Here is a 15,655-nt window from a genome sequence, read left to right on the forward strand (position 1 = left end):
TTCTTCTAGGTCTTGTGAGCCCTTTGGTCAGGTGGTCTTGTGCCAGGTTTCTGGCATTTGCATCTTGTTTTTTTTTTTTAAATTAAAAAAATTTTTTTTTTTATTTTTAATTTTTAAAATTTTTTATGATTTTCATTTTTTCCATTATAGTTGATTTACAGTGTTGTCAATTTCTACTGTATAGCGAAGTGACCAGTCATACATATACACACACATTCTTTTCCTCACATTATCCTCCATCATGCTCCATCACAAGTGAGTGGATATAGTTCCTGTGCCATGCAACATGATCGCATTGCTCATCCACTCCAAATGCAATAGTTTGCGCCTATTAACCCCAGACTCCCAGTCCATCCCACTCCCTCCTCCTCCCCTGGGCAACCTGAAATGCCCCAAGAGAGGAAAGAAGATGTGCTGAAGCAGAGAAGAGGATGGATTATGAGAATAATGTGTAGTGGAAGGGAGAGGACACAGAGCCATGTGATGGGAATGCCTCTTTACAGGGCTGCCACCACCAGTGATACCGATGGCTAGCATTACATAAAAGGCCAGGCTCTTCCTATATGTTCACTGATGCATAACAGATGTACAGATTCCTTGCCTAAAGTCACAGTGCTAGGGAGCGGGAGAGCTGGGGTTTACCCCAGGCAGTCTGGACCTGCATCTGTGTTTGACCACTGCACTGCCCTGCTTCCCTAACAGTTGTTCCAATACTTATTTTAGGCTCCCAGTGTCACAGTGTGTGGTTGACAAAAGGGGCTGCTTAAATTTTGCACACTTACCAGGGAGCCCAGTAACTTGGGCTACTTACTTCTTGGGTCATTTCTAGACCATATACTTCCTGACATTAAATTGCTATGCTACCAACTAGTGAAATCTAGTTTTTATACATGCATGCGTAATACATACTTCATTGGAGAAAAGATCTGCAGTGTTTTGTGGAGAACACTGCCATTTCTATGTAAATTTGTTGAATTGCTTTTTAAAATTAAATTGTGTCTCAAGTAGATAAAACTTCCTCACTATAAAAGGATACTTTTTCTTTCTTTTCTTTTTCTTTTTTTATTTTTTAGTCTTTTTGTCTTTTCCAGGGCAAAGGTTCCCAGGCTAGAGGTCAACTTGGAGCCGCAGCTGCTGGCCTACACCACAGCCACAGCAATGCGGGATCCTTAACCCACTGAACGAGGCCAGGGATCGAACCCCGAACCTCATGGTTCTTAGTTGGATTCGTTAACCACTGAGCCATGACGGGAACTCCAAAAAGGATACTTTTTCTTATTCAAAAAATATATTCTTCATCTTTATGCATTCTAAGTACTCTGTAATTTATTTCTCCTTCCAAAGATAGCGTGTGATTAACAATTCCGTATTCCGAACAAAGTGTTTCTAAAGCGACCTTTCATTTGATTTCCCATCTAACTAATCCTTGATACAGAACTGCTGGTCTCAGTTTTTTGATCAACATGAGATAATCAGGGTTTTGTTTCCAGATAATATAATTTTAGCTCCAAACGCAAGAACTTTGTATTCACTAACCTCCGTTTTCCTTCCTTGGGCAAAAATAACATTACTAACTCACCTTTTGAAATATGAAAAATTGTTTAGTGAATACCCTCTATTCCTTTAGCTTAGGAGATTTGGGGTTTGGATCTGATTTAGGAGTTACTGGTTCAAGGTTTATAATTTAAAGTTAAAATTTAAATTAATAGATGGCATATACTTGTGTATGGGGGGCAGGCTGAAATGTATCTTTTTTTCATTCCTGTGGTCTTAACAAGGTGAATATCTGTACACATATTGCTCTAATGTGATACAAAGCCTCGGTCTTGCTGCTTCTTTCTTAATTAAAGCATTAGATTCAGAGGAAAATGAGTGGACAGTGTCTGGCTGCTTTCTTGGTGCAGTGTTAAACAAAGTTCTGTGTAAGCATTTGGGAAAGATTCTTTACACCGTAGTCCTCACTCTAATTTTAGCTGATGTGTTTTGCAATTGCTGATTGGAGAAAGTAAGTACAGTATCCTATAAATATGATAGGTTCCTTAGGTGGTTGCTATTTTGGAGACTCTGGGAATGCCTCTTAAAAGTTAGTTGTCAGGACTGGCCATTGCTTCTGGTGTCTGAGGGCCAGCTCATGGCAAGTGTGCAAGTGTCCTGAAGGCAGGTCTAACTCTTTTTTTTTTTTTTTGTCTTGGGCATATGGAGATTTCCAGGCTAGGGGTCGAATGGGAGATGTAGCTGCTGGCCTATGCCAGAGCCACAGCAATGTGGGATCTGAGCTGCGTCTGCAACCTACACCACAGTTCACGGCAACGCCGGATCCTTAACCCACTGAGCAAGGCCAGAGATCAAACTCGAAACCTCACGGTTCCTAGTCAGATTTGTTAACCCCTGAGCCATGACAGGAACTCTGGCAGGTCTAACTCTTGGTTTTGGTTCTCTCGTCTTGTTCCATGACAGCCCCATAGGTGACACCCGTGATGTCACTGACCCAGTACCAATCAGGAAATGTGGTATTTCCTTGATTTAGTTCTTATTTTGGCTTTTTGGTTTAACCAACTGCCTTATTCTAGTGCTTTTATTGTATTTATTTATTTATTTATTTTAATATGGCCACAACCACAGCATATGGAAATTCCCGGGCCAGGGATTGAATTGGAGCCACAGCTGTTACCCAAGCTGCTGCAGATGACCCACTGTGCCATGGCTGGAACTCCTAGAGCAAGATTTTTTAAAAAAATATTTAAATTTGCGGAGTTCCTGTCGTGGCTCAGCAGAAACGAATCTGACTAGCATCCATGAGGACGGATTCGATCCTTGGCCTTGCCATGAGCTGTGGTATAGGTTGCAGGTACAACTCGGATCCCGAGTTGCTGTGGCTGTGGTATGGGCCAGCAGCTATAGCTCCGATTTGACTCCTAGCCTGGGAACCTCCATATGCTGTGGGTTCAGCCCTAAAAAGACACACACACACACAAAAATTATTTAAATTTGCAGTATACACAGACGTAGAGAGCAAAGTGTAATGAATCTCCAGGTACCACTATATAGCTTCAGTAGTTACCATTCTGCCAATCTGATTTCTCAATACCCCTGAACTCAATTTTTCCCTTCCCTTTTACTTCCCCTCCTCTCCTTTCCCTGCAGTATTTTAACACAAAATCTAAGCAGACTTTTCACCTGTGGATATTCAGTAGACACCTGTAATTAGAATACCTTCTTTTTTTAAAAAAATGCTAATCTGTTGAAAGTTGTTTTAAGTGTTAGAAGCACACCAGCAAAATGTGTTATCCACTACCCAGGCCATATCCGGATTTTTCCCTGCAGTATCAAAGACATCTTTTCAAAGTCCCCCTCTTTTTGCAAGTGATTGATTTGTTGAAGAATCAAGATCTCAAACTGGAGCCAGAAGGAGTTGGCTCGTTATTCCCAGGACTGCTCTCAGGATTACTTTGTTGAGGTATTGTTTATCTTATGTTTCTTATAGGCTGGAAGTTAGACCCAGAAACTTAATTAAATTCAGGCTCAACTCTTTTACAGCCTGACTTTCTAATCTATTAGACATGGCGTGAATATAGTAGTTAGTGAGACCTCCCCTTGCAAATCAGAGATAGAATGCATGTGGTTGCAGGCAGGGGCCAGCTGATGGCTAGGCATGAAGGGTGGCTTGGTTGAGTTTGAGATAAAAATCAAACCCAGCTGGGACAGCCAGGAGCTGGTGGTCTGCAATGGGAGATAGAGAAGTTGAGCCAGCATCTCTCTGATTTGGAAGTTTTTCAGATAACTTCTCAGTGATCATTAATTCTCCATCTACAGCTTATCTGCTGAGCCAGGGATTAAGCAAGGTCAGTTGAGGGAAAGCAAAGAAATGAAATGGGCACTGAGAGAGAAGAGGCGTGCGAAGTTAATGAATGAGGCTGGATCACAGCCCAAATGGGGCTGAGTCTCTGGAGTTTTTACCATGGTCTCCATGAAAAGCCTCCTCCTAGATGTACAACACATGGTGGCACAGAGCAGCATCCACTTTTCAGAATTTACTAACTTTCAACAAGTTAGTAAACTTTCCCAAGCAGCTGTTCTGACAGGACCTGGCAGCTGCCTCAAGCTCCAAGCACAGCTTCTAAGGAGTAACACCACCAGCAGCAGACATCAAGCGTCTGCTTGAGCGAATGCCTACCCAAAATGCACAATGTGAACAGATGTGTTCCCAAGTGATATCTTGACGCAGCTGAGAGCTGAGACGGGATTGCTGACCTGCCTGAGATTTTGGCCCCAGAGGTGTGTGGTTTGAAGAGGGCTTACGCAGGGTCTAGGACCCACTTTCATCTTTTCTTGGCAACCAATAGGAGGGACTCAGGGGCATCAGAGGTGAGAACTAGGCACGTATGTGCACGAAGAAATTTTTGGATACAAGGGAAGGAGAAAGACAGATACAGGGAGACAGGTTGTCTCTCATCATCCCCATTGTCTGTCAGCTCTTGGAGGGCAGAACCCCCAATGTGTTCTACGTGAAGTAGGGGGTCAGTACATCCTGGATGCCTAGATCAGATGTATTTTCAGCAAGACAGGGAAATTCACCTGAGTTTTATTAGAAACATTGCTTAGAACACGTGTGTTGGAGAGGTTGTATGATGTGGAGCTGCCCCATAGCTCTTGGGTCTTTCTCATCATCCACTGCATCTGACTGTGATTGTGGACCTGCTGTGGTCTCGTGAGCCTGGGTGTGGATCCTGGCACCTAATCTCCGAGATGTGTGAGGCCAGGCCCTGCCTGCCGAGGGCTGCAGTCGAGCAGGGGGGGCGGCCAGAGAGGGCTGAGAGTCAGGTGGGAGGTGGGTTGTGCCATGTGCCCAGTGATGACCCAGAGAGCAGTCTCTCTAAACTTCACAGGAGGGGATGAGGCCTGGAAGCTGAGCACAGGGCGGTTTTGAGAAGTGGGTAGGCAGCTGCCACACGTTTGCAGTGAGCACGTGAATTACTTCTGCTGAATTGGCAAGGTGAGGTTTGTCTTGCTGAGATCTACTCTGTGCCAGTCTGTTTTTTTTTTTTGCTACGGAGAGCCTGGAATTGGAATCGGAACCTGGAGTTCATTCTGGTTCTGCTCTTTGCTGGCTGCATCATAATCTGGTCATAAGTCCGCTTTCTGTTGACAGACCTCTGTGGCACTTTTCTGGCAGACTTAGCTTCCCTAGCTGTAAAATGGTGATAATGGTGGTACCTTCTCCGTAGGGTCACTGTATAGCACCATTGTTAGATAGGCTCAACTTGCAAGAGACTTGGGAAACAGCTCTGTCCTGAGCCCACCTCTGTCCTTAAAGGTGATGTGAGTTTCCACTCTGCCTCTTCAGAGGAGCTCAGGCAGAATACCCAGATTTCCAGTGATTGCCTGCAGATTATCAGCATTGAAAAGGCCAGTTCACATCAAAGCCAGTTTAAAGCTTCTCCCACTACCAAGCTCAGGAGCCCTGGATCCAGCAGAGCAGAAGGGTTGGCATTGGCATCCTCTGGTGTTTTTTCCTCTGTGCTCTACCTCTTTGTCTCCTCCTAACCTCTCTGGAGTCAAGGATCAAGGGATGGGGAGATTGGAGAGGAGACAGAGCCTTTCATTGAGCTGGTGCGTTTGCTCCTGCTGGGCGGCCATGAGTCTTCCTGGTCTTTTTGTGGGGTCACACTAGTGGTTCTTTAGAGATACCCTCCACTCCTTCTTTTCCTCTCAGGGACTTCCACAAGGACCTTTTGATGCCCTGTTGTAGCCAAAATCAACCTCTGTACAGGGGTACTAATTAAGTCTCAGAGACAGAGTTTTGGGTGAAGCAGAAAGAACACTTTATTGCTTTGCCAGGCAAAGGAGTCCATAGTAGGCTAATGCCTTCAAAACTTTCCTCTCTTGAGAGAGGATAGCAAGAGGTTTTATAGGCTGAACAAACAGGGCTGTTGATAAGGATTAAGATGCCTGCATTCTTCTCCCTCCCTAGATCATTTCAGAGTCATCGGGGCCAGAGTCAGGGGGTTGGGTAAATGGTTTCTGGTGGTCTTTGGGGTTATCGCATCGTGACCATCGCTTTGCAGTGAAGATTGCCCAGAAAAGGATGTGGGTGTTAGGGAGTGTTTCAAAAGAAAACACCAGGTGTGATAAAACTCTAACTAGAAAGTAACCGTTAGTAAAAGAAAGCAATTAAGCAAGGAAGAAATTATTTGTGAAAAGCCAGTTAGAGTAAGTTAGTGGGTTAAGGCAGGACATAACATAATGGAGACTGTTTTAACTAGTTTTTAGCTGTAGAAATATTTCCTAATCATTAACCCTTGAGTCAGTCTTTTGAGACTGAGGGGAGGCCTGGGAGGTTAAAGGAAAAGCCTTTTACTTCAAAACATAAGGACTAGGAGTTTTGGTCGTGGCTCAGCAGTTAATGAATCTGACTGGAATCCATGAGGATGCAGGTTTGAGCCCTGGCCCCGCTCAGTGGGTTAAGGATCTGGTGTTTCGGTAAGCTGTGGTGTAGGTTACAGAGGCAGCTTGGATCCTGCGTTGCTGTGGCTGTGGTGTAGGCCGGCAGCTACAGCTCAGATTCTACCCCCAGCCTGGGAACCTCCATATACTGTGGGTGCAGCCCTAAAAAAAGCAAAAAAAAAAAAAAAAAAAAAGGAAAAGCCCACAAGGACTCAAGGGCTTATACATGGTTTCAGTCCACCTTTTTCTTTGATGTTCCTCAATCTTAAGAAGGAACCAGTGTGGAACAAGAAAGGGAGTAAAGTTTAGATTGAGAGGTTCATCATAAACGTGGCAGAGGATCTTGGTTTTAGTTCCGTCTCTGATTTAGAGACCGACAACCTCTATATCCCCATCTCAGCTCTTGCCTGAGCCTCCTCGGCCGCCATCCCATCGTCTTATATGGTGCCCTCTCTGGCGGGGCCTGACTGCCTTTTGAGCTCTCCTTTTAGCCCCAGAAGAAGCCCACACATCTTTGTCAGCCAGAGTTGTCCCTGCTTTTCCCATCCTGGCAGCTGCAGCCAGCCTCCTATGCTTCTCCGGGTAAAGGCAAGTTCCTGAGAGCTCCCTGTGTTCTGCTCCAGAAACAGCCCCAGGCAGGTACACTCAGAGCCCAGGAGCTCTGCAGCAGTTGCCTGGGGGCGCAGAGCCATTGGTTTTTCTTGCTGGTACCCCAATCTCCACCAGGGTTTCTCTCATCTTCCCACATGGGAGAGGCTGCAGAGCCCTCCTCTCCTGTAACTTCCTTCAGAGGACCCTCCCCACCCCCTGCCAATGCATCACTAGCCTGCTCTGAAATAGGCTGTCATGGACCCATATGGCCACCGAGGAGCAAGTCCTATAAGGACAGAAAGTGGGGTGTTTATCATGCCTTTAGTTCTGAGTCAGCAGGAAGAGTCCTGTTCTCATGCCTGGTACACAGTCAACATCCAGTGCATGTTGGCCACTATCACTATTTAGCTTCTGTGGGCTTGAGTTTTCTCATCTGCAAGTCAGGGCTAATGGTAATCGCCACTCTGTTTCCCACTTAGTGCTGCTAATGTGTATGAAAGTGTTGTGAATTGGTTTATATTTTCATTTTTCAGCCTCAACAGAATGGGATCTCTCCACGAATGTTTAAGGCCTTTGTGAGCAAGAGCCACCCAGAATTCTCTTCCAACAGACAGCAGGATGCCCAAGAATTTTTCTTACACCTGGTGAATCTAGTAGAGGTGAATCAGTCTTTCAAAATGCTGGAAAGGGTTGTAAGAAGTGTGCCCAGCCCTTGCATGCAGTCCCCGCTGATGTGGCTGGAACGCCCCCCTCCCCACCTAATTCAGAATTGGTTCTTTGGGGCTTCCTCCTCTGGGCCTATTTGATATAATCACCCTCCTGGGCACTTCTGGGTCTGCCTGTTCTCCTCTTAATTTGAACGTGTTGTAGGAGTGTTGATCCATTATTTCTATTTGCTGTTTTTGTTTTTTTTTTGTCCCTGTAACATGCTTCCTGAGAGTCCCACATGGTATTTGGTGTCCTCCTGCCATCACTCCGAGACAGTCACTCTTGGCTCAGAGCAGAGGCAAATCACATTAAATGCTGTGGTTTTTAAAGGCTACGGAGAATTCATGATTAAAGGCTTTTTTCCCCTCTGAAAAAAAACAACTATTTTTTTTCCTGATGACAAATGTGTTCCTTGTGGAAACAGAAAGGCACAAAGGAGAAAACCAAAACCTCCATGCTACCAGCCCCACGAATGAGCAATGCTGATATTTTGGTGTCTGACCCCCCCCACCCTGGTGATTTTCCAGGTGAAATCAGTTCTTTGCATGCTGATTTTCATTTGTGAATGTTTTGCCATGTCATTACGTATTGAATATAATGTGACTTCTTTTTGATTTTTATATAATTTGCATTAGTGCATTTACATAATCGTATCATACATGGATTAATTTTTCCAGGGCAGTCCTTGATTTTTTTTTTCCTCCTTTTTCTTTAATTGGGTTTCCTCATCTCCTTTCTTCTAGTTCTATCTAGGTCAGAAAAAAGTCTCTGCCATGACTTTTAATGGCTGCATAATGTTAATTCACATGATGAACTATAATTTATTTGACCAATCTGCCATGTTTGGACTTTAGGTAAATACCAGTCTTTTGTTTTGAAGTTCTCTGGTGAACTGGCATGCCCAGAGGGAACGTTTGGTAGCACCAGATCTTTACACCAGATTTATGTGTGATTTTATGCTAATTTTCATTCAGGGCTTAATATTCATGAATTTACTAACCTGATATAATCCAACCTTCAGAGGAACCGCATTGGCTCAGAAAACCCAAGTGACGTTTTTCGGTTTTTGGTGGAAGAACGCATTCAGTGCTGTCAGACCCGGAAAGTCCGCTACATGGAGAGGGTGGATTACCTGATGCAGTTACCCGTGGCCATGGAGGCGGCGACCAACAAGGGTAATGGGGATGAGCAATGGACTTCATCATGTAGAAACTTGCACCAGAGATACTGCCGTTTAGTCATGCATGGTTGACTGAACAAGAGTGGACCCAGTGTTTGGCTTGCTCTTTTCAAAAGCTCTTCAGCTTTTCCTCAGTCCCCGTCTGACTGAGACTTTTGTAGAGGATTTATGCAGGGAACCTACTTGGGCGCCTATGAAATTTGACCCAATGGTTGGTTTAGAGTTAGCTTAATGTGGAGGAAATTATTAGTAATTTAATATTATCATTCCTAAGTACTGTAAAGTCTGAGGAAAATGATCAGAACTGCGTTTTTTGATGTGAGACATTAAAGCAGAGGCCTCTGTAAATAATCCAGCTTTGGCAGCTGAGTAAGATGCCTGCCGGGATAAAGCATGGCAGGGCTCTTTGTGGGGTGAGGCCCTTTCGGAGGGTCTCTGGACCTTGGAAGCAGGAAGAAGGCAGATACTGGAACCAGGTGGAGGCCCAGGAGAAGGTTCCTTCAATCAATCTGATCTGGTTTTTCATGAATTAGTAGAATTAACATCTTAGAAGCAGGAAAAGGAGAAATATCTGCTGGCTTGCTTATCTCCCGTGAACTGGTCATTTTTGCAAAGTTCAGCCACTCCCCGGATGACCTTTTCCTCTTTTTTTGGAGGGGATAGTCACTTAGTTGTGTTAATTAGAAAGTGATGATTATGATGATTTTTTTTTGGCTGCCCCACAGCATATGGAGTTCCCAGTCCAGGGATCAGGTCCAAGCCGCACGACCTTAGCTGCAGCTGCGCCCTGGCTCTGCAGAAATGCCCCTGTTCCTGTTGTGCCACATCAGGAACTCTTGTGATGATTTTTAAGATGAAATGATTTCCATTTTCTATAAACTCATGCAGATTTTGACTAGTTTATAAATTCTTAATTTTTTTTTTTAATTTGTCTTTTTAGGGCCACACCTGTGGCATATTGAAGTTTCCAGGCTAGGGGTCAAATCAGAGCTACAGCTGCCAGCCTGTGCCACAGCCACAGCAATACCAGATCTGAGCTGTGTCTGCGACCTACAGCATAGGTCACGACAACTACGGATTCTGACCCCCTGACTGAGGCTAGAGATCGATCCTGCAGGGATGAATCCTAGTTGGATTTGTCTCCACTGCACCACAATGGGAACTCCTAGTTTTTAAATTCTTATTCATTATACAAAGGAAATGATGGTGGGGGTCTGTGGTTTGTTTCCTTTTTAGCACCAGGCTTCATCGCTTTCTCTTGCCTACTTTGGGGATACTGACTTACATATTCTGCTCAGTTGTGTGATCTTCTCTAATTGACTGTTGATAGCTTATGAGAGGTAACTTTTTTTTTCAGGAAGGAGATTTATGATTTAGTCTCAGAAAATTGCTGGGAATGCCTAATGCTAGCATCCTAGATAGAAGTACATTGTAAACTGATTGTGGACTGGGGAATGAACTGTAAAAGCATATCCAGATGTGTTTAAGAAAACACAAGTGTTTATCAGTGTGCCAAAAAGCTGAAATCAGGAGTGATTTTTTTTTTTTTTTTTGGTAACACAAAAGGAATTCCCAGAAAGTTCCATTCAAAATCTATATAACATTTTGACTTTGGCTTCCCTGCTCTCTCCAGTGTCGGGTAACCCCAGCATGAAGTTGTCTTGGCAGTGTTTGTTAGAATCTTGGGCTGGGTGCCTCGGATAACTGCAGTTCTTGTAGTTCTTCCTGCTCCTTGGCCCACACCCTCCATGACCTCTAATTGTAGTGACAGGCCCAGGAAGAGGTGAGCCCTCAGGTCTCTTTCAGTGTGAAATTCTGTGGTGTGAGGCTTTGTGATTTGAGGGTGGTGTGTGGTTAAACCAGCCTTGACTTCTGGACAAATGAAAGACCAGGTTCATGCATCACTTATGGCACATGTGTGGTTTGACCCCCTCACTTGGGTGGGAGTTGACAGTTCCCTCCTATCAGTCTCAAATGGAATGGGTGAAAAACTATGAATGGCTTGATGCAGCCTGGCGGTGCCAGTCTAAACAAGCTTTGAGCAGGCTTCTGTGGCTCTTTGAGGGCAGCAAGTAAGCAATCCTGTCCCAGCCCAGGACCTTCAGGGAAGATTGCTCATTGTCCAAGGGTTTTTTTTTTTTCCTTTTTTTTTTAGGGCCGCACCCTTGGCATATGGAGGTTCCCAGGCTAGGGGTCCAATCAGAGCTACAGCTACTGGCCTACACCACAGCCACAGCAACACCAGATCCGAGCCACATCTGTACCTGTACCACAGCTCATAATGACGCCTGATCCTTAACCCACTGAGCAAGGCCAGGGATTGAACCCGCAACCTCATGGTTCCTATTCGTATTCGTTTCCCCTGAGCCATGATGGGAACTCCCAAGAGGGTCTTTTTTATTTCAAGAAGATAAGTAATTGCAAAGTCATTTGTTTGCTCTTTTGCTTAGATGAGTTGATCGCCTATGAACTAACGAGAAGGGAAGCAGAAGCAAATAGAAGACCCCTTCCTGAGTTGGTGCGTGCCAAGATACCATTTAGTGCCTGCCTTCAGGCCTTTTCTGAACCAGAAAACGTTGATGATTTCTGGAGCAGTGCCCTACAAGCAAAGTCTGCGGGTGTGAAGTAAGTGTGTGTGTGTGTGTGTGTGTTTGTGAATGTTTCTGCACTCACTTATATGGTGGCAGTAGTGTAAGGAGGGGACCTTGAGAGGTGGGGACTGTGGTAGGGAGGGTTGGCAGGCACTGTATGAGTCTGGGCATGCTTGACTCAAGTGTGGTGAAATAGGATTATAATTTACACAACCATAGTTGTTGTAGACCTCACTTGTATGAGACTTGTACAGTAAAACAGGCTTGTTGTAATCTATATCATATGCAAGGATGTGAATGCCTTTAAAAAAAAAGCCAGGCTGTGGTTTGTCCTCTTTAGGGAATTTGCCTTTTTTTTTTTTTTTTTTTGGCCAAGAGGGGGTAGTCAAGAATCCTTCCCTGCTTCAAGAACGATATCAGAAGTATAAATACTTCTGAGAGTCTTCAATTTTTAAACTCTACTGTGATAGACTTTAATTTGATAATGAAAGATTTGCTGGAGTTCCTGCTGTGCACAGTGGGTTAAGGATCTGGTGTTGTCTCTGTGGTGGCTCAGGTTGCTGCTAAAGCTTGGCGTCGTGGGTTAAGGATCTGGTGTTGGTGCAGTTGTGGCATAGGTGGCATCTGTGGCTGGGATTTGATTCCTGACCCTGGAACTTCCAGATGCTGTGGGTGCGGCAAAACGAAAAAAAGATTTGCCTTAGGACTTGGTGGCTGTGGTCCTGCCTGGCAGCCGGGGCTCTGAGGGTTTCTCAAAGGGGGCATCAGGGATCCTGAGCATTGTTCCAACGAGCTGCTTAGGATGTGGTCAGCAGGTGTTCTACAAGCCTTGCTCTCAGATATATAAGAATTTTGATATTCTTGTTGTGGTGCAGCAGAAACAAATCTGACTAGTATCCATGAGGATGTGGATTCGATCCCTGGCCTCTCTCAGTGGGTTAAAGATCCAGTGTTGCCATGAACTGTGGTGCAGGTCTCAGATGTGGCTCAGATCCCATGTGGCTGTGGCTGTGGTGTAGGCCAGCAGCTGTAGCTCTGATTCCACCCCTAACCTGGGAACTTCCATATTCCAAGGGTATGGCCCTAAAAAAGCCAAATAAAAACAATTTATTTTCCCTTACTTGACACCTTAATTGATTTTTTTTTTTTTGGTCTTCTTGCTATTTCTTGGGCCGCTCTTGCGGCATATGGAGGTTCCCAGGCTAGGGGTCTAATTGGAGCTGCAGCCACCGGCCTACGCCGGAGCCACAGCAACGCGGGATCGTGTCTGCAACTTACACCACAGCTCACGGCAACGCCGGATTGTTAACCCACTGAGCTAGGGCAGGGACCGAACCCGAAACCTCATGGTTCCTAGTTGGATTCGTTAACCACTGCACCACGACGGGAACTCCAACACCTTAATTGATTTTATACAGTCAAGTGAGTCCTTACCAGCACATTTCATATAGTTGGAAAAGAGGACTTACGGTAGGATAAAAAGAGGGGAGGTCTTAAAGTTAGGCTCTGGGTCTCTCGCTGCTTTTAAATATTCTTCAGAAATTTTTCCTCTCGGCTGAGACCGAGCGCTGGCTGATGTGAAGGGGAGGGAAGTATGGATGAGCTACTGATGGCTGTTTTTTTTTTTTTTTTTTAATCACTACCTCAAGTAGCAGTCAAACCTGAATCTATTATTTCCCGTGACAGCCATCCCTCAGGATTCCTGTTTCAGATGATTGACTTCATGTTTTAAAAATGGGAAAACAAAGAACCTATTTCAAAAGCTTAAAAACGCTATTTTTTTCCTTAAAATAATTTCTTTGAAAAAGTTTCTTCCTATCTAAATGAGATTAATAATAGTTATTGATTATCTATTGAGTGGTAAATTTTCATTCTAGGACTGCTTAGTTTTGTGTGTGTGTATATGTGTTTGTCTGTGTGTTTGTGTCCTTGCAGATAATGGTTAGTGAGTTGGCATGTTGAACGTTAGAGATTCACTTCATTCCAACTTGGACACATCTTTGGGCAGCTAGAAATCTACACTCAATATTGGTGGAAACAATGTCTTTTTTTCTCTTGGCTTTACTGACATATAATTGACATATAAGGTTGTACATCATGTAGATTTTGTTTTTTTACTTTTTTTTTTTTGTCTTTTTAGGGCTGCCCCTGTGGTACATGGAGGTTCCCAGGCTAGGGGTCGAATCAGAGCTGTTGCTGCTGGCCACAGCCACAGCAACGCCAGATCTGAGCTACATCTGTGACCTACACACAGCTCACAGCAACGCTAGATCCTTAACCCACTGAGCGAGGCCAGGGATCGAACTCACAACCTCATGGTTCTCAGTTGGATTCGTTTCTGCTGCGCCATGACGGGAACTCCTATTTTTTCCACTTTAACTATTGACAGTAGGGTGAAGATTCCCCAAACATTTTTCCTTTTCTCTCTGGGCTTTAGTTGTGATTCTGTATGGAAGCCCCCAACATCAGGTGTGAGCTGAAGAGTGGTCTCTTGGTCACCCTTTTCTGCTTTTCGGAAAAGTGGCCCCATGTCTTAGCCGTGCAGGGCGTGACATGCTCTCTGGACCTTTGGAAAGGAGCCTTCTCATCCTTAGGAAAAGGCCCATTTCTAAGGTGGAGCTGAGGGCATTAGCTTTCCACAGAGACAGTCTCTGACCCCTGGGCCAGTGCTCAGGAGATCTGGATTCTTCTCCTGTGTTCTGTTCTGGGGCAAAGACCACTCAAGGAACTTCTGACCTCTGAATGGAGGAATGATGCTTACTGACCTTATCGTCTCCTCAAATTCTACAAAATATATGTAGTTGTAGGCAGTGCTAATATGATATTTAGAATCCTTGAGGAGGGGTTTCTGCTTTCTCTAACCCTTAATAGTAGATTTAAATGTGTTTTTTCTTTTCTCTGTCTTTTACATACATACACTTATGGTTTATGTATATGAAAAAAACGTATACTAGATGCATCACAATGTTAATAAACTGGTCATTGTGGGAAAGGAAAACACAGTGTTTTAGGATAATAGAGCAACTACTATTTAGGGCACATGTGATAAATGCTTCCCATCAGTTACCACTTAATCCTCTTAGTACTACCATGAGGTTGGTGCATTATTCTTCCCATTGTACAGAGGAGGAGATAAAAGCAACTAATTGGCCAGTAAGTCAAGTTCCCAGGCCAGGGGTCAAATTGGAGCTATAGCTGCTGGCCTACACCACAGCCACGCCCGATCTGAGCCGCATCTGCCACCTACACTGCAGCTCATAGCAGCACTGGATCCCTGACCCACTGAGTGAGGCCAGGCATCAAACCCGCATCCTCAGGGATACTAGTTAGATTTGTCTCCACTGCACCACAAAAGGAACTCTCCATCTTTATAATCTTTATAGAGCCTTGTTTATTCCTTATTATGCCATATCATGTTTCAAATATTAGTTTTGGGGAAACCAGTTTAGTGGCTTTCTAAAAGATCTTTTTCCCTTCTTATTTCTAACAATACAGACATGATCTCCTTATTATGTTAATTTGGGGCCTTGAATTTTTCTGCCTTAGACCCAGATCCTGAAAGCCTAGGAAGAGACAGGAGATATCCTCTTGGTAGATCTTGGGTCAGTGGTCACCAGACATAAAGGCCCTTTTCTTAATTGGTCCTGAACAGACAGTGACCAGGAAGAACATTAGTGACTGGAAAGTTTACCCAGCGAATATTATTGCTCAGCCAGTGTATTGTCAGCAATGAGTTGAATAAGACCTAGTTCCTCCCCTTAATCAACTCACAAGTTAAGGGTCAGTAGGGAGAGATTTTGTTCTGACCTTTATCATTTAGGAAGAGAAAAGCGTGGTATGCAGTTCCAGAGCATAAGCTTTAGTGGACTGGCAGCATTTGAATCCTCAGTGTAGATAGAAATTACTGGTGTGTGACCTTGGTTCAGTGACCTCACTTCCATAAGACCCCGTTTCCTTATATGTAAATTGGGGATAAGAATAGTATTTTCTTTATAGGCTTGAGGTGAGGATTAAGGCAAGGTAAGCTACATAAAATGCTTTGCACAGTGCCTGGGAGAGTAAATATATACTGTAATTATTACATTATTGTTTTCTTTTTAGCCTTGGATGGTTCAATTTGACTGGTTGATTATCGCATTTT

At 44.2% G+C, this 15,655-nt stretch overlaps 1 protein-coding gene across 1 annotated transcript in view; it reads left to right on the plus strand.

Annotated features, from left to right (window-relative positions):
* Nucleotides 1-15,655, plus strand: part of USP13 (ubiquitin specific peptidase 13) — a 125,719-nt gene that overhangs the window by 73,746 nt on the left and 36,318 nt on the right. The window contains exons 11-13 of the mRNA XM_047787022.1: nt 7,569-7,694; nt 8,765-8,918; nt 11,374-11,548. Of these exons, the coding sequence (XP_047642978.1) occupies nt 7,569-7,694; nt 8,765-8,918; nt 11,374-11,548 (455 nt within the window). The remainder of the gene's footprint in view (nt 1-7,568; nt 7,695-8,764; nt 8,919-11,373; nt 11,549-15,655) is intronic.

Source organism: Phacochoerus africanus, chromosome 1, assembly GCF_016906955.1.
Source record: "Phacochoerus africanus isolate WHEZ1 chromosome 1, ROS_Pafr_v1, whole genome shotgun sequence".
NCBI lineage: Eukaryota > Metazoa > Chordata > Mammalia > Artiodactyla > Suidae > Phacochoerus > Phacochoerus africanus.